The sequence below is a fragment of the Macrobrachium nipponense genome, chromosome 3 (assembly GCF_015104395.2).
Source record: "Macrobrachium nipponense isolate FS-2020 chromosome 3, ASM1510439v2, whole genome shotgun sequence".
Lineage (NCBI taxonomy): Eukaryota > Metazoa > Arthropoda > Malacostraca > Decapoda > Palaemonidae > Macrobrachium > Macrobrachium nipponense.
The window spans coordinates 112,514,507-112,539,455 of NC_087202.1; the positions used below are offsets into that span (position 1 = coordinate 112,514,507).

Below are 24,949 nucleotides of genomic sequence, written 5' to 3' on the forward strand. Positions count from 1 at the left end.
TTCTTCTATCTTACTGTCCACCCTCTCCTAACAATTGTTTCATATTGCAACTGCTTTGAGGTTTTCCTCCTCTAACACCTTTCAAACCTTTTACTGTCCACTTCCGTTTCAGCGCTGAATGGCTTTAGTTGCCCCAGTGCTTGGCATAATGCCATAAATCGATATAAATTCAATCAAATTAAGACTCCAAACGTGTATGAAGTAGGAAGAGCACGCGTGTTTTGCACATGCTGTCCGGCTTAGGTATTCACGAGCTTGATTTCCAGGGACAAAGTGGAACTTTGCATTTGCAATTAGGTTCCGATACACTACCAGTAGTGGGACAGATAGTCGTTGGAATCCCTGTTCATGTATTGCTTCCGAGTTTTGCCCTTCGTTCGCGGAGAAGCTTCCCTGCCAGTTAATGAGAGACAAATATAGATATTTCTTATAAGAAGATAGACTGTGGTTTTATATATATATATATATATATATATATATATATATATATATATATATATATATATATAATATAACTTTTGATCTATCTCTGACATTTATTTTGTACTTTTTTACCATGCGAAAGTTTGAGATATTTGTTTATACTTTTAATATTTGCATTGCCATCAATTTCATAGATTATGGCCTGTTTACATTGATGGGTCGCTTTGAACTTGACTAGTTTGAAAGGCTGCACCACAAGATAGGAAGCTCTTTTTGTGAAATGTTTATACAACTTCTCAGATATCACATTTTTGTCTAACATTTTTGTTGATACTTTTGATATTTGCATTGCCTTCAGTTTGATAGAAATTGGCATATTTGGATTCATGGATGACCCTTGAATGACTACCTGAGATGCTGGACTTGATTTTGATGCGCAATGATTAATGTTGAGACGCGATGTTTCCCCCCATCCGATTTGGGTCATGTTTCCCGAGACCTCTGTCAAAAGCGGGAACGCCACATCTTAAAAACTAACCATAGAATCCTCTTGAAAATGATCTCGTTATGTTTCCCACTCCCAAATTACCACGCATTTCCTCATTTGATCTAAACTAACCTACCCTAACCTAGGGACAGGACAAGAAAAAAAAAAAAAAAAAAAAAAAAACTGGGGTTGGTGCAATACTGTAGCATCTCTGGAATCTGCTTCCCGCCGAGTGTCGTTAAAGCAGAGAGAGCGCGTCAACAGACCGAACGAGAGAGCCTTTCTCTCTTTCCCCGCCTGCCAATTATGATAATTAATCCCTTCCCTTTAAGGTCGGGAGGAATTTTCTGTTGATGAAATCATTTCTTGAAACGCGTTTGTCTCGTACGGTTGGTGACCTCGCGGCTCCTAGCCCCGTTGCTTGCGATAGTTGTAATGTACCTTTGGGATTCACGTCTTGTGATGGAATAGTTTCCATCTCCAACTATCCAACCTTTTATTTAGTACATATCTTTGTTTGTAGATCTTCTGTTTCTAAATCTTGATACCTTTCTTACCTGTAATTAGCCGTGTTCGCTATCTACTCCTCTCTCTCTCTCTCTCTCTCTCTCTCTCTCTCTCTCTCTCTCTCTCTCTCTCTCTCTCTCTCTCTCATTGGCGTAGACGCATTTGTATTTTTTTGCATATCTCTAGCTCACCTTCTTTTTCCCTGGCAGTAGGTACAGCCGCTCCGATTCTCTCTCTCTCTCTCTCTCTCTCTCTCTCTCTCTCTCTCTCTCTCTCTCTCTCTCAGTACGATTACATTGAATTTTGTTTACTTTCCGTCCCCATTTTTTTCTCTCTCGTGTGAAATACTCATAGATTTTTTTATTTTTAATTTTAAAAAAAGTTTCAATATGCTTTTCGTTTCCTGTTGTTTGTTGGTCAGTTCTCCTGTCTTTGATTGGTCATTTCTCTTTTTTGGTTGGTTACTTCTCTTGTCTTTGATTGGTCATTTCTCTTGTTTGGTTGGTTACTTCTCTTGTCTTTGATTGGTCATTTCTCTTTTTGGTTGGTTACTTCTCTTGTCTTTGATTGGTCATTTCTGTTTGGTTGGTTACTTCTCTTGTCTTTGATGGTCATTTCTCTTGTTGGTTACTTCTTTCTTTGCTGGGACTTTGTCATTTCTCTTTTGGTTGGTTATTCTCTTGTCTTTGATTGTCATTTCTGTTTGGTTGGTACTTCTCTTGTCTTTGATTGGTCATTCTCTTGTTTGGCTTGGTTACTTCTCTTGTCTTTGATTGGTGTTTCTTTATTTCTGGTTTGGTTATTCTTCTCTTGTTCTTTGGTCTGGTCTCTGGTTGGTTACTTCTCTTGTCTTTGATTGGTCATTTCTCTTGTTTGGTTGGCGACTTCTCTTGTCTTTGATTGATCATTTCTCTTGTTTGGTTGGTCATTTCTCTTTTCTTTGATTGTCTTTTGTATGCGAGATTGGTAAATTTTCGTTTCCCTTTGCTAACTGGTCATACCTTGCCAGAGGGGTATTTATGAAACCGCCAGATAAGCCAGCATGCATTTTAACTTGTGATGCCACCCATGGACCACTCAGCCGGTGCCTTGCCAAAACCCCTCATGCTAGTCGTTGGGATATTGAAGCATGCAAGCATGTCTAGGCCCCAGCAGCATGTTACTTGCCATTTTAGACAAAAAAAAAAAAACTGGAGCCTTTGACCAATTACTATGGAATTTCGGGATAAAGGAACCAGCTACTGAAGCTGCCATAGATGGGCTCTGTGGGTATTTTACAAGTGCCATAAACTAATTGATGGACCAAACAATAGCTTATTAACCTTCCTTAACACAAGAGCTGTGTAGTTAGTTCACATGAGGACCTTGATATCCAGAACAGTGAGTATGTCGCAAAACTAGCAGACTAAGTAACCCAGCAGACCTTAGACTCCTCAGGTAGTAAAAGCATCAGGAGTGATTCTCCATTGCCGTCATGACCACCTTTGAAGCTGCTGCAAGCAGCTCTCCAAGCCTTCGATGATGAACTGTAAGAGTAGTTGGCCTTTTGGAGCATTTTCTAGAGTACCCTCCTTGATGGAACCTGTCCAAGAGATAATCTGCAGCCTAGATGAAATTCAGTCATGATTTATCTTCTCCAGGAGAGTTATGCTGACAGTGGTCATCTGCAGTCTTGCCTGCTGCTGCAATTCAAACTCTTCCTTGGGCAAGGCATAATTTACTCAATTTGCAATCCTTCTCCCTCAAGTGGAACCAACTGGTCCATCCATGAGTGACAAACTACCATCAAGGAATCCCTTAGATCCAATCAGAGAATAATATTATCTCTAAATTTGTATACAAAATTTGGTACCAGAAACCTTCAATGCAGCAGATTAGGTATGACCACAAGAATTATTCTAGACCTTTAATTTGGGTGCCATAGTATGAAATACAGTACTCAACAGGATAGATAGTCACCGGCCTTGCCAACAAAGCTTGATCATTGCCAACAACTACACCATTAAAACAGTCTTTCCTTTCTCACCTGCCAAAAAAGCACCAAGCCCTCCTCCAGCTCATTACATGGGTTTGTTGCTTCACATGAGACCTTGGCATTAGAGATTCTGGTTGCACATAGGATGTAAAAATGATGGGCTTGAATTTAGCCTGTGCTTTAGGTGTGTTGAGAGAGGCGCGATTTTCCCTCGGTTGCTGTGTTTGTCTCAACATCACATATTTATGTGTATGAAAGCTCTCCGAAATACCATTAAAATTAAAGTGATATAAAAGCCACTAAAGACTGCAACATCCTTATGGAGGAAATAGTTATTCTTCCATTGTCAATGCTGCCACAGTCTGTCTGTGCCTACTATCAATCGAGGATTAAGCTGACAAATCACCATGTTCTTATAATAAACCTTCTACTAGTAACACTCAACCACAGCAACATTTATGGTGAGATGGAAACAATGAGATAGAGGCCCATGTCTTGGTAAACAACAGGTCACAGAGGACTTTTGTTCATCAACGAATCATAGAGCAACTGGGATGCTCTCTCCAATATAGAGATCATAATAGTTGTGGAACAAAGACATCTCACTGTTTTGCAGTGATGCAGGAGCCATCATCTTCAGACCTGTACCCTAGTGAGTCTACAGTGAAAATTCACTCATGGTCACCAATGTTGTGGGCCCTGGCTACCTTCAGCAAAGTATTAATATACTCCCATCTAGTTAAAGAGGCCAACAAGCTATTCAACAAGTGATAGTGTATTAAGAAACCAGATACAGTTTGGCCTTGCCCTTCAAGATGTTGGTGTATCTCTTGACGGGCTGCAGGAGAGCTGTGGTTCAGCTTTCTTTTATAAAGAAGGCTGTTGCAGGAAAACCAGCGATCTACTTACAACACCAAGGGATCTTACAGGGAAATGTTGCCCTCAGCATAATTTAGAATGTAAAACACTGGGACCGAGCGGATTGTCTATCATTACTCGCTTCACTATCAAAACTAGGAGGATGTATCGATAACTCCCACAAGGATTTCGCTCACTGCTAGCAACAAGGGGATCAGAAAAGGAATGTTATTGAATAATTGCATCCATTCAGGATTTGATCCTGTTTCCAAGCTGAATAGCATGATTTTGTAGTTCTGCAGAGTCAAGTATATTGCATTGGTAGACATATTTTTGGCGTTTGCCTGGATTATCATCCACTAATTGTATTACAAACATAAGTTCTTGTGGTTCACTTCCCTGAGGTTTAAAGGGCTAAGAGTGAATTTCTTTAAAGGCATCCTCTTGGAGCTAATTGCTTCCCATTTTTGCTGAACCAGTTAATTTAGCATAATTAAGTCTAGCGCTGAAACCCATTTACTGACAAGTTTGAAGAATTGCTTTGACACAGGCATTTTCATGAATGTGTATGATTCTGCTGATGCCCTGTGGGTAGACGTAATGATGAATGATGCTGATATGCTGTTAGGGAATGTATGAATTATTTCAGCTTGTTGAGTGACCTATGAGTGATAAGGTCCTTAGGAGATGGGAAGGGGGAAAGTAATCATTTGATGGTGATGATTGTATGATTGTTCTCTAGGTGCAAGAATATCTAGATAGTAGAGGTTCAACAAAACATTTGATGAAATGCAAGGTTGTCTCTACTTGCTAGCTTGTTTGATCTCATCTAGAGGTAATGCCAAGAGTTGGACGTAATAAGCATTCGGTTCTGTTGCACCACAACTTTTAAGCACTCAATCTATGCTTAATTTCAAGAAAACATAAAATGAGATGCCCTGGGATTTTGCTATTCTCCAATGAAGTGTCCGTCTGTGAATCAGTATACGTATTTATCACTTTATTGTTGCCCATAAATAGTGCTTATGCATCTATGAATTGCATTGTTATATGTAGTAATTAATTGATCTAATTTCTTAATATCTAATCATTTGATGATTGATTTAATATTCACTCATTATTTTGGAATTTAAAAAGTGATGGCTAAAAAATTATTTTTAAGTCTCTTTTAGTTACGTCCCCCTTTCGGTTTTCACTTTCTACTTGTGATTAAAAGTGCCTGTTGAAGTTAATGAGTAGAATAAGTAATCTTGTATGCTCATTAATTCAAGTCACTGAATAGGGTTGGTTGAATAAATTGTGATTTAATTTTATATTTTTCTGATTGCATACATTGAGTGTACAGATTCACGCAATCAATATGTTTGTGGCTGATCCAGCTTACTATGAGAATCAGTTATAGTGCTCTCGCTTATTCCTGCTGCCTAGGATCTGTTAGTGTTCTCACAAACAATTTTTGCTGCTTTTGGTAGCGAATCATAGTCACTGGACTGTGTTGAACATTGCCTCTTCTGAGTTGTGTGAGTTGTTGATTGATTGTCTATGTTGCTCATTGTGTTCTTTGATAGCCCGATTCTTCGTCATTTTCTATGTTGATTTTCTGTACCCCAACTGTTAACTTGTTTGTTGTTGAATGTCTTCTGTTGCGCCTGTGTTCTTTAGTGTTTTTACTCTCTTGTAACCGATTCTGTTTTCCTTTGCCTGAAACTTTTATTCTACATCTCTTTGATTGGTTATCTGTTGTATTTCAGTCTTCATTTGACTGGATTTTGATTCGTGATTTGCCTTGAATTCATTATTACACCATTGTATATGGATTTTTTTGCATCTTTCCCCTCATTATTGGTTTTATGTATGTGAATTTTGGTATCGGTTAATTTTAAGCAGAATGAATTATGGCTAACTTATATTAAATGCGCAGAAGTGGGATAGGTCATTTTAGATTCTTAAGCCGGCAACAACCCTAATGTCAGTTTTAAGTTCTTGTGAATGTTAATTGCCACTGTTAAATGAAGTGTTTAGATAAACTACTATGAGATTCAGGGCCTCTGTAACACGGTTTTTTGGACTTTGCTCCTTGTCAAAGCATCGGATGTAGCTGAAAGTTGACATATGTATATTTTACAACCACACACAAATTTTGTCATCATTATCAATAACCTAAATCCGATAGTTTTAATTTTTATAGAGTAAAAATGATCTAGCCGCGACGCCATGGCCAATGACTACGAGCCAAGAGTCGAAAAACATTCATTACGTAAGCAAAGTAAACACCTTTTTACGAAATGTTGCTCCGCCCATCCACTAGACAGAAACCCATTCACCTTGTTCCATCGGCTCTGAAACTCAAAGACTTTATGAATGGCGGAACGATACGTATATGTGGGTGGGGTATCTGTGCTAGCGTAGTAATACTACTGAGGCAGTAGTGCCGCAACAGTATAGCAGTAATATACGTGAATTAAACGTTTAGGCCAACTGCTGGGATCCTTGAGGATCATTTAGCACTTCTTACAACTACTCGAGAAATTAGTTTTTATAGCCAAAAGTTAAATTTTCTAATCCAACAATGCCCATGATAGCCTTCAGTGTTATCCTGATTTATAACGAGGCCAAAGTGGGTGGAGCCTCATGAAGTTATCATTCTGACGATAATTATTGGTGAATGTTTAAAGCCAAAATACGGTACCGGCTATTTTTTTTCAGTAAATAGGTAGATAGCCAATAAATAAAAATTCCATGACATTGGATATAGCAGTTATCAAATCAAGCTTGTCTACTATATTTTTGAAAATTACCATCTATTCCTTACATCTTGTCAATCTGATCGTGACCTATAAAACAGACTGTAATTTCTTAGGAAACTTATTTTGGGAGTTAGACTAATAATCGAAGTGTTTTTGTATTTATTAACATATTTTGTTGGTTTGTTCATTATGACAATTATCAGTGGAGACGTTCAGAGTTCATAAAGGTGTGCTGCTTTGCTTGTATTTAAATTTGTTTGTCATTGTTGCCAGAGGTATAGCCTTTGTTACGTATAGCCAATCATCCATCGAGAAAAAGGGAAGAAATGCTGTCATAAGTTACGTAACGAGTGCGTTCGAAACCTTTTCTCTGAGTAAGTTGGCCCGTCTTCAAAAAAAGTCACTTTTACATTGTAAGTACCAAATTAATCAACCTGCGTAATGCAAAATATAGTCAAAATTTATGTGTAGATATAATGTGTATTGTGAATAAGCGTTATATTTATGAAATGCATAGATAAAAAGTTATTGCGAAAAAACCGTGTTACAGAGGCCCTGAATCTCATAGTAGACAACTCGTTCTTGCTTGGGGAAGAATCCATATTCCCCCATTTTCGTAATGGACTTCTACCAATCAGTATGAGAGAGTTGTTGTTGACTGCTCTGTGTGGAAAAAGATTTAGATTCTAGTATCTATTTAGGAAAATGGCGAAGTTCCATCCAGAACAGGTGAGAATTATAAGTAGGACTCCTGAATCATTGGCGTTGTCAGGACAGTTCTCCCTCTTTTTTTTATTTTTTTTAATTTTATTTTATTTATTTTTTTTTTTTGTAGACACGATAGTCCATAAGCCTCACCTGAACCAACCGTTAAGAGGCACGAGGTCAATGTTTCTTATTGACTTAGCAGAAGGCACCACTTCTCGGAACCCTGACCATTTAGTTTTAGAAATATGTTCACCCCACATCTCATCCAATCACTTCATTCTGGTCATTGACAAGTTTTGATGCCTGTCAATAAAACGTCTAAAAATATAGACTTAAAACCGTTCAAATTGACTCAGGAAGCTACTCATTATTATTTAGAATATCTATGTAAATTTAAACATGCAATGAGCCAGCTTTTGTACCCTAGGCAAGTCATTTCAGTGTACTGGATAGCTAACTAGGTGGCCTTTGGTAGTTGCAAAACAGTTTTTGGAAAACATTGCACAGAGGCTGATCATTCTTAATGCTCGTGCCATGCCCTTAATTGACTTAAAATCAATAAATACTTAGGAAATAGTGATAAATTGGCATTGAATTAAATCATTTTTCCAAGATGGATTATAAAGATGGGGTAACTTGCATCACTCAGCTTCTAATTTTTGTCTGCAACCATTTACTTGAAAATATTGAATCACAGTAAATAAAAAAAACGTAAATGTGGAATACAAAAAATCAACAAGGAAAGTAACAAAGCAGTTATGGAACATAATAACCCACAGAGCAAACAAAATCCGGAGTCCACTACTATCTATTTCTGTGATGGTGAGCAAACGCTTTAGTAGCGAGAGTATTTGGTCGAGATCTTTAGTGCTTATTTTTTAAATAGGTATTTTGTCCAAATATATGTATATATATATATATATATTATAATATTATTATATATAATAATATATATATATTATATAAATTATTGTATTTATATATATATATATATATATATATCCTATATATATATATATATATGAATATATATAATATATATATATATATATATATATATATATATATATATATATATATATATATGAATATACATTAAAAAAGAAAAATGCTGACTCGCGTTGATACCAAACACTGGCCTTTCTAATGAGAGGTCAGGGTGTTAAACAGTTCACCACACACCTGTGTGGCTAAATTGCTAAAGCCCAGGCCTCTCATTTGAGAGACCGAGGAGTTCGGTCCTGATGTGGGTCAGAAATTTATTTTTGTGAAACACTGCCTTGTGTTTGTGGACTTTAAGGGCATTAGGAGTATCACCATTCATATATATATATATATATATATATATATATATATATATATATATATATATATATGATATTTATATATTTGTGTGTGTGTGTGTGTGTGTGTATGTATATAAATTTAATTTAAATCACGAAAAGGCTGAAGCGTGATGATTGTACAAACAGTTACAAATGCGAAGGGAAGAGTGAAACAAATATATATATATATATATATATATATATATATATATATATATATATATATATATATATATATATAAAATAACCATGAGAGTTGACCTAGCAGTTTTGCCTATTTCACCTCATTAGAGTCAATTGATTTTTGAACTTGTTCATATTTCTGGTAATAGAGGGTGTTTCGAAATTAGAGTCCCCCTTCTACAGCATAAACTAAAATTGATATGGACAAAAACAAAAGTAATTCAGAACAGATATTTATTTAAGTTTCTCTCCGAGTATTTAATATTTTGTGTGGCCTCCAACTGCCTGTACCACAACCTGCATTCTTGAGGGGTATGATTTCAGCAAATCGCAAAAAAGCCGAGACTCAAAATCCATTTCCCTGAGCACTTCGGTCACCTCTCTTCGCAGGTCGCCAAGGCTTTGTATACCATCACAGTTCACTGTGCGAGCTTCAATACGATCCTTTAAGATACTACAAATGTTTTCACACACATTAAGGTGAGGGGAGCTACCTGGAAATTCACTTGACGAGAAGAAATTGATACCACTGTTTCGAAGCAGCTCCTGTGTCTGAAGAGCCTTGAAACGTGGTGCCTTATCATGGCAAATTGTGACTTCTTCAACAGATAACACATTTTCAGGATCTTTGAGGAAAGGAAATACTCCACCAGTAAGCACAGTTTCTCTGAAGTATTTGCCATTCCATGCCTTTCCTTTTTCTTTGATGATCCACATTAACCGTTTGGCTGTGAAACAGAGAAAAATTTCCAAACATTCAGGAAACTTCACAACTTGACGATAGCGCACATCATTGCTGATATCATCCAACAATTGCAGCCCAAATGATGTCATGTTTATGATTTGGCTTCCTGACTGTGTAAATGAAGAATTCATCTGATACGGCAACATGGAGAAAGTCAGCTTCATCCCAATCTTAAAGAAATGAACCACAAAACCATGCACGGTTTTCTCTCGTTGCTGAGTGATGTTGGGCTTGCTGATAACATGAAATGGCTTTATACCAGATTTTTTCAACTCATGATATACAGCACTATAACTTCTCTTCTTTCCCCTTTTTGTTTCTAGTTCAAGCGCCAATTTATATAGACTTTCTTGGTCTACCCACTGCCTCAGTTATGATGTCTTTTGACTTCTGAGAAAGGACTTCGACCTTTTAAGATTCTCACTCTTTGTGCGATGACAGTCATATGAATTTTTGTTCCAGTTTCTTTTGACAAAGGATTAATCTCTTTTAATGTATTCAGCTATTCAGGAACATTAAATGAAGGATGCGCCAGCACCCTGTCTTCTATGAAGGTTATAGCCCGAATTCAGTCAATCCATCTGATTTCCATTTGTTCTGTGGAATGGGGGGTGGGGGGCGGGGCTCTAATTTCGAAACAACCGGTAGATGAGATTTCATATTCACAGGTGTTCTAGCTATCATAAAGTTGAAGGTTTGTGAGTGTATAGGCACTTCCTACTTTTGTACCATTGAGGTGGACTTATCCATCGATCAGTATATTCCTAATGCCACCATTGGAAAATAGGTCTAGTTGAAATCTAGGGCCAATTGGGACTGTACTATTGCAATTAGTCAGGCACCATCATTTCAGTCGCTGTGTCTGGTCCAAATCGTAAGAGGAAGTTGAATTAGACGCTAATGTCTATTTTAGTAAGGTATGTCCTAAGAAAGGTTATCAACATTTAAGTCAAATGACCAGCCATGGTTTGATTTTACTTGTAGACAATCTAACCATGACAAACAGACCAAATTCAACACTTGGAGGCAAAGTTGTTCACATGAAAATTACATTTTTGTTGAGTCTTGCCATGCTGCAAATAGAAATTTCAGTTCATTTAAGAGGAAGCTCAGACACTATACTCTGTTTTTTTCCATCCGCCCACCCACCTGTGGTGTTTGTGTATGGTAACACTGCGTCCTGGGCTTTAGATAGCTACACTATGTGTAAGTTTTAGATAAATAAAAGGATATGTGGGTGTACATTTGCAACTGAAAAGTGTTTTAATAGTTTACTGTATGCGAATTACACCATTAATATTCGAAACAGGATATTATTATTATTTTTTAATGTAAACTGAGTGTAACTATCTAAAGCTGGGACGCAGTGTTACCATACACAAACACCACAGGCGGGTGGACAGATGGAAAAAACCAACATGGTCATCCTCATCTGGCGTGAACCAAATTGGCATCTTCTATCCTTGGATCAGGTTCATCCTCCATCCCACCTCTACTAAAAGATGGCGGTAGATTGATTCCTCTCCTTAAGGAAAAGACTGAACTGCTTCATCCAGCTTTGGAGCTATGCAGTCAGCTGGGATATCCTTCTCCTTGACACTTGTCATTCAGAACCTGCTCTTACAAAATTTGCATTTTTCTCTTGGGATGTTAAGAAAATTTTGGATAATCTTGATAGCTAGGGTGGGGAAGATCCTGATAGTTTCTTACCTTTGTTTATTAAGATAAAGTCTAGTGTGTTGTTTCCGAAGATTAGTAGATTCTATAGGTTTTTATGTCTACGTATCTTTGCTGATGAATGCAAGGGTAGTAATACAATGCCTGTTCCATAGAGTGCCATATTTGCAGACTTCAGTAACGGTAGGCCAATTTCTATTCTCTCTCTGCTCTCCAAGTTTCAGAAAACTTATAAGCAACTCTATATGTATGTAGAGTCCAATGGCCTGTTAGGTAATAGTCAATTTGCATATAAGAAGCAGTTGGGCACCTACTATACTCTTTCAGATTTGAAATGCCATTTCTGAGAGAACATCGATAAGGAATTTGAGTGTATAGTGCTGCTTTGGATTTAGTAAATCCTAAGGCACTCACTGTTAAACTTTAGAATCTATGAGTGGGTGGATATATTTTAGGATTACTTCAAGGTTCCCATACAGGTAGGCAGCAGCAAGTTGATGTTTATGGGATCTTTAGCAAACCAATGCCTATTGTGTCCGAAGTCCCCTGTGGTAGTACTCTTTGTCCGCTCTTCTTTGTTGTGTATACAAGTCATACGGTTGTTGGTCTGGAAAACAGAATTGCTCAGGAATCTGTATGTCGACGATGCAACACTTTCATGTGTAATAAAGTCCCCACTTCTGAGCAATGGAGCTGCCCCCCTTAGTCTCAGTCATGACATGGAGTTGATTATTGAAGGTGTAGTTAGTGAGGTGTAAGGTTTATCTCCAGTAAAACTAAAGTATTTGTTACTAGATCCTGTAATAATTTCCACCCCATCCTCCCCTCAAGTGGATGGAACTCTGTTGGATAAGTCTGAAGCTTCGACTGCACTGGTGTAACTTTTGTTACAAGTCCTACTTTTGAGCAACCTTTTATGAAAAGGCCAGAAAATGCTCCACAGAGGTTAGGTATTAAGTATTAAAAGCAAAGCAACCTGTTTCAGGTTATTTGTCCTTCCTTTGCCAGAATACTGTTTTTCAGTGTGGTTATCTGCCTCGGCCAGGGATGTATCTCTTCTAGACAATGGTTTGTGGTGGTAGAATTCTGTTTCTCAATATTAGCAGTTATGACTTGGACCATAAACGAATGGTCTCTGTTTGTCAGTTTTTCTAAAGGTGAATTTTAACAGAGAACTTCCACTATCACTAATGGTCCCTGATCCTCTTTTCCTGCAGAAAGCGACCATATTTGTTAACAGCAACACCAAAAATGCTGTAAATGTCTAGTTGTCGAAATTTTCAGTTCCTGACACGGTTGGACTGTGGAACATTCCTTATAACTTCTTTCAAATGAACACCATATTGTTTGGAAACTTGAAGTTCAGGTCAATGTGAATAGTTTTCATCTTCTGAATAATAATAATATAATAATATAATAATAATAATAATAATAATAATAATTAATAACATACACACATATGCATGTATTTATGTATACATACATACATACATACATACATACCTAACATGTATGATGATGTGCAATTAAGATTCGCACCTCTTGTTTATATTTATTCCCGAAGTTTCGTAATTCGTGTGTGTATGTATATATATATATATATATATATATATATATATATATATATATATATATATATATATATACATACACACACACACACACACATAATGTAAAACTGAGTCACGAAAATATGGAGCGTGATGAGTATATACATATAGGTGAAATCCACGAAGCAAAGTGAAACACTGGAGTGCAACTGCGGGTCCTTTCGACTTCTCGCAGCGTTACTCCATTGTTTCACTTTCCTTCGCAAATTCATATATATATATATATATATATATATATATATATATATATATATATATGTATATATATATATATATATATGTATATATAATATATATATATATATATGTATGTATAACTGAATCACGAAAGTTAGGAACGTGATAAATCCATATATAAAGATATATGCCACGAAGGAAAAATAAACGAAGGAGTAACTGCGAGACCTTTCGACGTTTCCACGTCCTTTACTGAGCAGTAAAGGACGTGGAAACGTCGAAAGGTCTCGCAGTTACTCCTTCGTTTATTTTTCCTTCGTGGCATAGTATCTTTATATATATATATATTATATATATATATATATATATATTATATATATATATATATATATATATATACATATACATATACGTTGTCGAATTCGGTGCTCCTTATTAGACCCTTAACAGACGTAGCGTCACTTCAATAACACTAATGTCAAGCGGATTTTTCTTATTAGGCTGAACTATGTATGGAGAATTACCGGGCTAGGTTCACTAGAAACGTGTATTTTTGATAAGCATATTTTTGCTAAATATAGTTACCTCATGATTTCTCGATTTCCTCACTTTATTTATACGGTCATCACTGCAAGCCTTGAATCCGAATGGGAAATAAATGAAGACAGACTTTTCGAATGGGATTCGAATCCTCTTCCAGTAGGGTGAGTTACCGCCTAACCAGTCGTATTAATCCGTTCTGTTTTGCTCAGTATATGCGTTTTTTTTAATATTAAATAACTATTACAATCGTTTGGTGCACTCAGCGTTTCAAAATGAATGATATAGCAAAGGACATCACTCGGTTACAAAAAAGAAAAACTACATAATGTTTGGCTTTGTACTGTCCTTGATCTTTCGCTGTATCATCATCGTGCATCTGGCAAGTCTCATGCGGGTGGTACTTGAACGCATTGACCCCTTTTAATAATTACATTATCTAATACCAATAAAAACCTATTAAGGTTTAATAGATTATGAAATGCCGCTGGGTCATTTGTCAATGAATGTATATATTCTAAAACGATCATTCTGACATGATAAGCTTTTATAGGCAATTTTTAGACTTGTCTTCAAATATAAGGTGATTTTTAGCAAAATTCAAATGATCCTTCATCTAAACGTATTTTTTTCTTTTCAGAAAATGTTCAGACCTTCCTTCAAATATAAGAAAAAATTATCGTTTTAAATAAAATTTCATGATATTTCAGCCTTGTTAAAAAATATTTAGACACATCACCACACCACCCCCTACCCCACAAAATGTAACCCACTTGTTACAATTGTTGAGACTTTCCTAGAATTTATCAATGATAAAAGTGTCCTTTCTACTAGAATTTTTTTTTCTTTCTTTTTGCAGCTTCTTGAGAACTTGATTGAAAATTAATTGCCTTAGAATTTCAATTGAAATTTAGCAAAAAGAAAAAACCATCTTTATTTTCAAGTTAACACCCGTTCAACTTCTTTAGGCGATATGCATAGTTGCATCGGAACAGAACATTAATTTGACGAAAATATATATATATATATATATATATATATAATATATATATATATATATATATAATATATATATATATATATATATATATAAAACAATTTCTCCCAAAAATTAGTTTCATCAGTTTGCCTTTGAGTACTAGTTGAATCCTAGAAAACGAAACATTCTTGGAAAAATAGTTTCTTTTCGACTAAAGAACATAATACAGACTTGCTTCACCATATGTAGGGCATTTCAGGAATAAGAAATTACTCATTTCTGGTCAGTCTTTAAGCAGAGAAGAAGATAAAACTATTCAGTTAGTTAAAAATCAATTTTTTTCTCTTTCTCCAAAAATTATTCTGACTTAACTTTAAATACAGCGCGAGGTTAATTCGACATCTTTCTTTTCTTTTAAAATGTATTTTTTGTCTTGTCTTTTGGTATTATCCAGACTTTCCTAAAGATAAAAAGTTTATGAAGAAGGCTAAATTAATTTGTTCAAATTGTTTAGACGTTATTCAGACTTACATTGAAGTATGAAGTGAAATTTGGCACTAAAATGAAACTCCTTTATGATTTCCACTGAAGATTCATTTTTGTTTAACTTACCGCTTACTCGGGGAGTAAGCCTATAAACAACTTAGTTGTTGTTGTTGTTGTTGTTGTTGGAGGGAGGCAGGAAGGAAGGAGGAAGGCTACAACAGTTCTGAAAGAGGTGTTTCGCATTAAGTTAAAGATAGGGTATTTAATATTTATTTACTAGAATGAAAATATAAAAACAAATAATGTGCATGGTAACCAGTACAAAAAAATTATTTTTAATAAAATATAGCGTATTTATTTTAATATTTGTTGGTGAAACAACTTCCTATTTGACCATAAATTGTAGCATGCGCCCCGAGTAAGCTGGAGGTCAGATCACGCCTTGTTTTATCAAGAATGACTCACTGGAATTGCTAAATGCAACTGCCTAGAAAGTGTAACCATCCATTATAAATTCAGTTTGGCTCAAGTTTTCAGAAATTCTCATATTTGCCTGAAAACCTGAGCCTAATGTAACCACCCTAGAAATGTGTCCATTAAACAAAATTGCTGTTCAACTTCTCTATACATATTTCAGGCCATGCTTGAGATATGATCGTATTAACAGCAAAAACTAATAGGTGTCTTTTTTGTAAAAAAAAGAAAAAAAAAGTTTAACGTCCTTGCCGAATTTAGCTGTACGTAGAAATGATTTGCACTCCTCTTGAAATATAAGCAGAATATTAGAAATTAATTATAATCTGTTTAGATTTCTATGGATGCATCACTGATAATTACTCATGATCTGGGACAAGCGAGAATATATAAGACCTTGAACAAAATAGAATTCTTACAATAATTTTTTTTTATTCAGGCCATATTTCAACTTTTATAATCACTCACTAAAACATTCTTAACTCTATATATTAATATTAAAATGTATGTGCAGTACTTCCACTGCAGTTGGCTGCGTACCAGATATGTGATTTATTGCTAAAATATCAAAGGGCTCAGTGGGTGATGATTTCATAAACCCATATCTCTCTGGCCTTGCCCAAGATTCGGTCTTTCCTAGCCTTTTTAAAAGCCTTCTGGTTATCATGTCCTTTCTTTCCTAGGCCCTTGTAAAGTTTTTCTGGTTAGTCATGTCTTCTTTCCTAAGCCCTTTAAAGTCTTTCTGGTAAAGTCCAATGTCCTTTTCTAGGCCCTGTAGTTTTTCTGGTTAGTCATGTCTCTTTCCTAGCCCTTAAAGTCTTCTGTTCAGTCAAATGTCCTTTTCTTTCCTAGGCCTTTAAAGTCCTTCCTGTTGGTCATGTCTCTTTCCTTAGCCGCTTTAAAGTCCTTCTGGTTAGTTTCCAAATGTCTCTTTCCAGCCTTTGTAAAAGTCTTTTTCTGGTTTAGTCATGTCTCTTTCCTACCCTTAAGTCTTCTGGTTAGTCATTTGTCCTCTTTCTAGCCCTTTAAAGTCCTTTCTGGTTAGTCATGTCTCTTTCCTAGCCTTTTAAAGTCCTTTCTGGTTAGTCATGTCTCTTTCCTAGCCCTGTAAAGTCCTCTTTGTTAGTCAATGTCTTTTCTAGCCCCTTTTGAAAAGTCTTTTGTTTAAGTCCATTTGTCTCTTCCTAGGCCTTAAAGTCCTTTCTGGGTTAGTTCATGTCTCTTTTCCTAAGCCCTTTAAAGTCCTTTCTGGTTTAAAGTCCAATTGTCTCTTTCCTGGCCCTTAAAGTCCTTTCTGGTTGGTCATTAGTCTCTTTGCCTAGCCCTGTTAAATTTTTAAAGTCCTTTCGGTTAGGTCATTTTGTCTGCCTTCCTAGCCTTGTAAAGTCTTTCTGTTTCATGCCTCTTCCTACCCTTTAAGGTCCTTTCCGGTATCATGTCCTCTTTCCTAGCCCTTTAAAAAGTCCTTTTCTGGGTTAGTCAATGTTCCTCTTTCCTAACCAGCCTTTAAAGTCCTTTTGTTGGTCATGTCTCTTTCGCTAGCCCTGTAAAGTACCTTTTCTTGGTTAGTACAGTCTCTTTCTAGCCCTTTAAAAGTCTTTCCTGTTAGTATGTCCCCTCTTTCCTCGCCCTAAAGTAAAGTCCTTTCTGGTTAGGTTCAATGCTGCTTCCAGCTTTAAGTCTTTCCTTTGTATCATGTCCTCTTTCCCTAAGCCTTTTAAAGTCCTTTCTGGTTAGTCATGTCTCTTTCCTAGCCTTTTAAAGTCCTTTCTGGTTAGTCATGTCTCTTTCCTAGCCTTTTAAAGTCCTTTCTGGTTAGTCATGTCTCTTTACTAGCCCTTTAAAGTCCTTTCTGGTTAGTCATGTCTCTTTACTAGCCTTTTAAAGTCCTTTCTGGTTAGTCATGTCTCTTTACTAGCCTTTTTTAGTCCTTTCTGGTTAGTCATGTCTCTTTCCTAGCCCTTTAAAGTCCTTTCTGGTTAGTCATGTCTCTTTACTAGCCTTTAAAGTCCTTTCTGGTTAGTCATGTCTCTTTACTAGCCCTTCAAAGTCCTGTCTGGTTAGTCATATCTCTCCTAGCCATTTAAAGTCATTTCTGGTTAGTCATATCTCTTTCCTAGCCATTTAAAGTCCTTTCTAGTTAGTTGTAACGTCTTTCCTACCCATTTAAAGCCCTTTCTGGTTAGTCATATATCTTTCCTAGCCATTTAAAGTCATTTCTGGTTAGTCTTATATCTTTCCTAGCCATTTAAAGTCCTTTCAGGTTAGTCATATCTCTTTCCTAGCCCTTTGAAGTCCTTTATGGTTAGTCGTATCTCTTTCCTAGCCGCTTAAAGTCCTTTTTGTTTAGTCATATCTCTTTCCTAGCCATTTAAAGTCCTTTCCGGTTAGTCATATTTCTTACCTAGCCATTTAAAGTCCTTTTTGTTTAGTCATATCTCTTTCCCAGCCCTTTAAAGTCCTTTCTGGTTAGTCTTGTCTCTTTCCTAGCCCTTTAGAGTCCTGTCTGGTTCTTCATATCTCTTTCCTAGCCCTTTAGAGTCCTGCCTAGTTACTCGTGTCACTTTCCTGGCTCTTTCAAGTCCTTTTTGGTTAGTCATATCTCTTTCATAGCTCTTTAAAGTCCTTTCTGGTTGGTCATATATCTTTCCTAGCCCTTTAAAGTCCTTCTGGTTAATCAAGTCTCCTTCCTAGCCCTTTGAAGTCCATTCTGGTTGGTCGTGTCGCTTTCCTAGCCATTTAAAGCCCTTTCTGGTTAGTCATGTCTCTTTATTTTATAAAGTATATATTTTTAAATATAAAATTTCGTTAAATTTTTTCTATTGATTTTCTATCATCATTCTTCATTTTTTCTTTTACTTTCATATGTAAACACTTATCATTGGTTTACTCATAATTTGTCATACTAAATTATATATTTCATCTTCATTATTGCGCTGAATAATCCTGATGGGTTCCGGCGCTTGGTCCTCAAGACCCAAATTTCATAATCAGTCGATAATCAATCCAAAATGCGAACGCGGATCTAATCACTAGGTAATCTGATCACGCAGATTTAATCTGTCTTTAATATCTGTTAAATATCTGTTAATTGCTCATTTATACACGTATCATTTTGTTATGAATTTTTAAATACGTAATTATGAATGAATTCTCGACAACAGTGAATTGTCTCATTCTACTTTTATATTGAAGACTCATATTCGCACCACTAGATCCCCGTAGTGGGGTAGTGCCGTCAGTGCACCTCTCGCGGTGAACTGTAGGGATTGCTCAAAGGTACTTTGCAGCGTCCCATCGACCCCTTTCATTTCTTTTACCGTACCTCCGTTCTTATTCTGTTTCTTCCATCTTACTTTCCACCCTCTCCTACCAATTTTTTCGACATTATTTCCAGCGATGAATGACTTCGTAGGTCCAAATTTTGTGTTCCACTATTATTGTTGTTTGATCAAATGGTTAACCTTGGCAGTGTGTTGTCATTCAATTTCATGTAGGTTTGTTTGCAGGCGTGTTCCCCATGAGCAGTTCAGTTTGTCTTAATATGTATTATTGCTTTTTTCTGATTGTTTATGTTTACCTTTGTATGCTTCCTTGCAACTTTACAGGTGCAGAATGGAGACGCCACATTTCTCTGTATCAGGGTTTTTTTTTTTTTTTTTTTTTTTTTTTGCTAATTTTTCCACGTGATGATTCTAATGTGATTCCTGCATTGCATAGCTTAAGTCAATGTTTATGTTTTGTATTATGTTTTTGAGATCGTTCTAGAATGAGGGAGATAATGCAATCATTTTTTTCTTCCCCCTTTTTCTTCCAGCTGTATCGAAACATGCGGACTACAGTCGAGAGTACAGAATGCCCGGTAGGGATCGTTTATTAAGTTTTGCTCTCTCTCTCTCTCTCTCTCTCTCTCTCTCTCTCTCTCTCTCTCTCTCTCTCTCTATTGAGTTTCTCCTGTCAGTCAAAGTTCCTCGTAGCCAAATCTTGATATATATGAAAAGCCCTCTTTCATCAGACATTTTGAGATATACGAATGCACTATCGAAAGCATGTTCAGTTATTCTTCTGTGAAATGCACAAAGAAGGGAGGGAAAAATTGGGACGTGGGATGCATTGCATGTGCCTTTGCAAAGAGTGACAAAAAAAAGGAGTAAATTCCAAAACTCATTCAGCATGAGAGTGAAGTTGCCTTCAAAGGGTCACTTTGTGGTGCTACTTTGGCCTGTTGATATCTACGCGTCACCTACTACCAGGAGATAGTATTCGTGACGCCGTATTTAGTACTATCGTAGATTCACATCACCCGTGCATCTGGTGTCTAGGCCCGTCCCTGACGACGCTCCTGATTGCCAATCACAAGCCTTGAAACTCTGTCTCTCGAGAGAGTTCACATAGACAGCATGTATGCTCCACCTCCTGAGGGATACTTTTGAAAGGCGTATTCCTCAGGAGGGGTGGAACATACATCCTGCCTATGTAAACACTCTCCAGAGACTGAGAGTTTCCAGCCCTGTGATTGGCCTATCAACAGCCAATCAGGAGCGTCGTAAGGGATTGGCGTAGACATCGGTTGATGTGAATCTGTTGCCCATCGGGGATCAAACTATTATAGACACCCTATTTCTGTATTATGTGGTGGACAAGTCATATTAATAAACGATGCTTATTACTAAACACGGAGTTCTAATGAGCTTCTGTCGTGTTTAGTACTAGTACTTCGGAGTAGGCGATGCGTAGATAACGAGCAAAATAGCCCCACATTTTATTTTTCTTGGTACGATTCGCTTTGTTATGTCTAGACTAAGGCCCACTGCAAGCGTACAAAGCAAGGCTTCCCTCTTTCCTCTTATTTTTCCTGTTTGTTTCTCTCTCTCTCTCTCTCTTCTTTCTTATTGATTTGTGGTTTCTCCCAACAGCCATTTCGAAGAGCGAGGATTTTGAGGAGAACGGGTTCAAGCTATCCGGTAGGAGTCACAACAAGATATTATATTATTATTCTGTAGCTTTAGAATCTTTTTAATCTGCTCTACTCTCTTTTTTTCTTGTATTTTGTAGAAACTGTACATACTTCTTGTGATGTTGATTTTGACGTCTGCACCTTTTATATGAATTTTCTTTACGCTTTCTTTTGACTTCCTACATTTATGGTATTTTTGTGCCTTACTTCCAGTAGACTGGATACATTTTATATTTTTGTTCCTGGATCTCTAGTTGTTTGTGTATGAAGAAGAACTCTGTGACATTATTTATGCCATGAGTTTGTAATATCCTGATTGAATTATTCTTGTCAAAGTTTGCTTTGTTTTTCTTGGTACTATAAAATATCAGCATCTCTGCGAATGAAATCATATTTGCTCACTTTCGCAAATACTGATTGATAAGACGCATGCACTCATCAATTATAATAGAATATGACATATGCATTCATATGTTATAATGTTATAGGACATATGTACCCAAAGAATATAGTAGGTATGACACGTGTACTCATAAATTCCAATAGATATAACACATGTACTAAAACTTCAAGTAGATATGACGCGTGTACTCATAAATTCTAGTAGATTTGACACGTGCACTTATAAATTATAGGAAGTATGACACATGCACTAAAAAATTCTAATGGATATGACACATGCACTCAAAATTCTCAGCTATATGACACATGCACTCAAAACTTCTCATGGATATGACACCTGCACTCAAACATTCTAATGGATATGACACATGTACTCAGAAATTCTCACGGATATGACGCTTGCACTCAAAGATTCCAATGGATATGACACATGCACTCAAAAATGCTAATGGATATGATACATGCACATATCAATTGTAAGAAATGTGGCACATGTACTCTCCAATTCTAATAGATATGACACATCCATTCATGTATTCTAATAGGTTTGACACATCCACTCATAAATTCTAATAGAATTTCACATGTATTCACAAATGGTGATAGATAGACACATGTACCCATAAATGCTGATAGAAAAGTCAAACTATTCATAAATACTAATAGATATGCTACATGGACTCATAAATATTAGTAGAATATTTATGCATTCATAAATTATAATAGACGTGGTACATGCACTCGTAAATTCTAATAGATATGATACAGGCATTCATGAATGCTGATAGATAAGACAAAGGCAAATAGATATGACACATGCATTCGTTTTTGCTGATAGAGAAGACACATGCATCAATGAATGCTATTACAACAGACAAATCCTGATAGATAAAACATTTGCGCTTATAAATTCTGATAAATAAGAACCAAACACCCATAAATGCTGATGGATAAGACACGGACCCATAAATGCTGTTATATGAGACTCATGCACGCTTAAATATTGGTAAATAAGAAACATGGACCCATAAATGCTGATAATGAAATACACATGCACCAATAAATACATACTGACAAAGGAGAAACGTGCACCCATAAATGTGACGAATAAGAGATATTGACCTGTAAATATGGAAGAGTAAGATATATTCATCAAGAAATGCTGAAAGATAAGATATATGCATCAGATAAGATATGCATCCATGAATGCTGATGGATTAGAAATTGCATCCATAAATGCTGATGGATAAAAGATACACATTCAAAAATGCTGATGGATAAAAGATACACATTCAAAAATGCTGATGGATAAGATATATGTATCCATAATTGCGAGGATAAAGAGATGTTATTCCCATAAGTTGCTTGATGGATAGGAGATACGCATCATAAATGCTGGATGGATTAAGGGAGATACTCATGCATAAATGCTGATCGGATACGAGAGGATACGCATCAATAAATGCTGAGGATAAAGGAGAATCTCCATCCATAAACTGCTGATGGCTAGGAAAGATACTCCATTCCATAATGCTGATGGATAAAAAGGAGATACTCATTCCATAATGCTGCTGGAATAAGGAGAATACTCATCCATAAATGCTGATGGATAAGAGATACGCATCCATAAATGCTGATGGATAAGAGATACTACACCATAAATGCTGATGGATAAGAGATACTCATCCATAAATGCTGATGGATAAGAGATACTCATCCATAAATGCTGATGGATAAGAGATACTCATCCATAAATGCTGATGGATAAGAGATACTCATCCATAAAGCATGCTGATCGGAAGGAGATCCTCATCCATTAAATTGCTGATGGATAAGAGATACGCATCAATAAATGTTGATGGATAAGAAATACTTCATCACATAAAATGCTGATGGATAAGAATACTCCATCCCTATAATGCTGATGGAATAAGATATAACTCATACCATAACAATTGCTGATGCGCATAGGAGATACTCATCCATAATGCTGATGATAAGAGATACTCATACCATAAGAATTGCTGATGGTATAAGTAGCATACACATCCAAAAATGCTGAATTGGATAAGAGATACAGAATACATAAATTGCTGAATGGTAGGAGATAATCCATCCATAAATGCTGATGGATAAGAGATACACATCCATAAATGCTGATGGATAAGAGATACGCATCCATAAATGCTGATGGATAAGAGATACAGATACATAAATGCTGATGGATAAGAGATACACATCCATAAATGCTGATGGATAAAAGATACACATCCATAAATGCTGATGGATAAGAGATACTCATCCATAAATGCTGATGGATAAGAGATACTCATCCATAAATGCTGATGGATAAGAGATACTCATCCATAAATGCTGATGGATAAGAGATACGCATCCATAAATGCTGATCGGGAATATCAGAGATACTTTCTACATAAAATGCTCGATGGATTAGAGATATGTATCCATAAATTGTGATGGATAAGAGATACACATCCATAAATGCTGATGGATAAGAGATACTCATACATAAATGCTGATGTATAAGAGATACGCATCCATAAATTTGGATGTATAAGAGATACTCATACATAAATGTGGATGTATAAGAGATACGCATCCATAAATTTGGATGTATAAGAGATATGCATCTGCAAAGGTGGATGGGTAAGATATATGCATCCATAAATGCTAATGGGAAAGAGATATGTATCCATTGGTGATGTATATATGTACCCTAAATGCTGATGAATAAGAGATACACATCCATTAAGGCTTATGGATAAGAAATATGCATCCATATTGGCTGATGGATAAGAGATATGCATCCGTAAATGCTGATGGATAGGAAATATGCATCCGTAAAGGCTGATGGATAAGAGATTTGGATCCTTAAATACAAATAGATAACAAATGTGCATTCATAAGTGTTTAATAGATAATAAATGTGCATTTATAAATGCTGATAGATAAGTTTCATGGGCTGTGGGTGAGTTTCATACAGCAGTGTACGCTGTACAGAAAACTCCATTGCATTTTTGCTTACTCAGGGAGTAAGCCTACAAACTCCTTTGTTTCTGGTGGTGTTCTCGTTGCGGGGGTGGGGTAGGGGGCGGGTAGGAGAGCCCTATTGAGAAGTCTGAAAAGGCCTGACAAAGGTGTTTCACGTTGAGTTAAAGATGAGGAATTTTAGGATAGAATATTCATGATTTATTAATGAGAGTGAAAATATAAAAAGTAAATAATGTGTATGTTCAACAGCACAGAACAAATATTTCTAATGAAATATAACGTATTTATTTTACTTTTCGTTGGTGAAAGAATGCTTTATATAACCGCAGATTTTAGCGTGCGCCTCGAGTAAGGAGGATGTCGGATCACGCATTTTTGTTTTTAATCTCTCATAACCGATGACAATATATTGTAATATCTAATATCTGTTGCGCGTATTTAGCAGATTAATGGTAATCTAGTATGCCGAAAGATGACAAACGTGATGGGATATTAACTCATTTATCAAATCAGAACAATTCTGCCGGAAAAAGGAAGACTGCAGCATCTGCAAAAGTACAAAACCGAGGAAAATCTTTGACACTGCAGCTTTCCACTGCCTTACCGCTGATTTTGCAGGTACTGCCAATGGGACCCCCTGAGCACTCGTGGAAAGCATTGGAGGTTCATTCTGAAAC

General features: G+C 36.3%; 1 protein-coding gene across 15 annotated transcripts in view; it reads left to right on the plus strand.

Moving 5' to 3' along the window:
* LOC135221971 (cyclin-dependent kinase 14-like) overlaps positions 1-24,949 on the plus strand; it is a 237,740-nt gene that overhangs the window by 128,843 nt on the left and 83,948 nt on the right. For 4 of the 15 annotated variants that reach the window (XM_064260040.1, XM_064260041.1, XM_064260042.1 and 1 more), the window contains 2 exons: positions 19,719-19,763; positions 20,818-20,865. The exons of 7 other annotated variants lie outside the window; for them this stretch is intronic. In XM_064260040.1, the coding sequence (XP_064116110.1) occupies positions 19,719-19,763; positions 20,818-20,865 (93 nt within the window). The remainder of the gene's footprint in view (positions 1-19,718; positions 19,764-20,817; positions 20,866-24,949) is intronic. 4 more of the 15 variants (XM_064260043.1, XM_064260044.1, XM_064260046.1 and 1 more) reach the window with 1 other exon arrangement.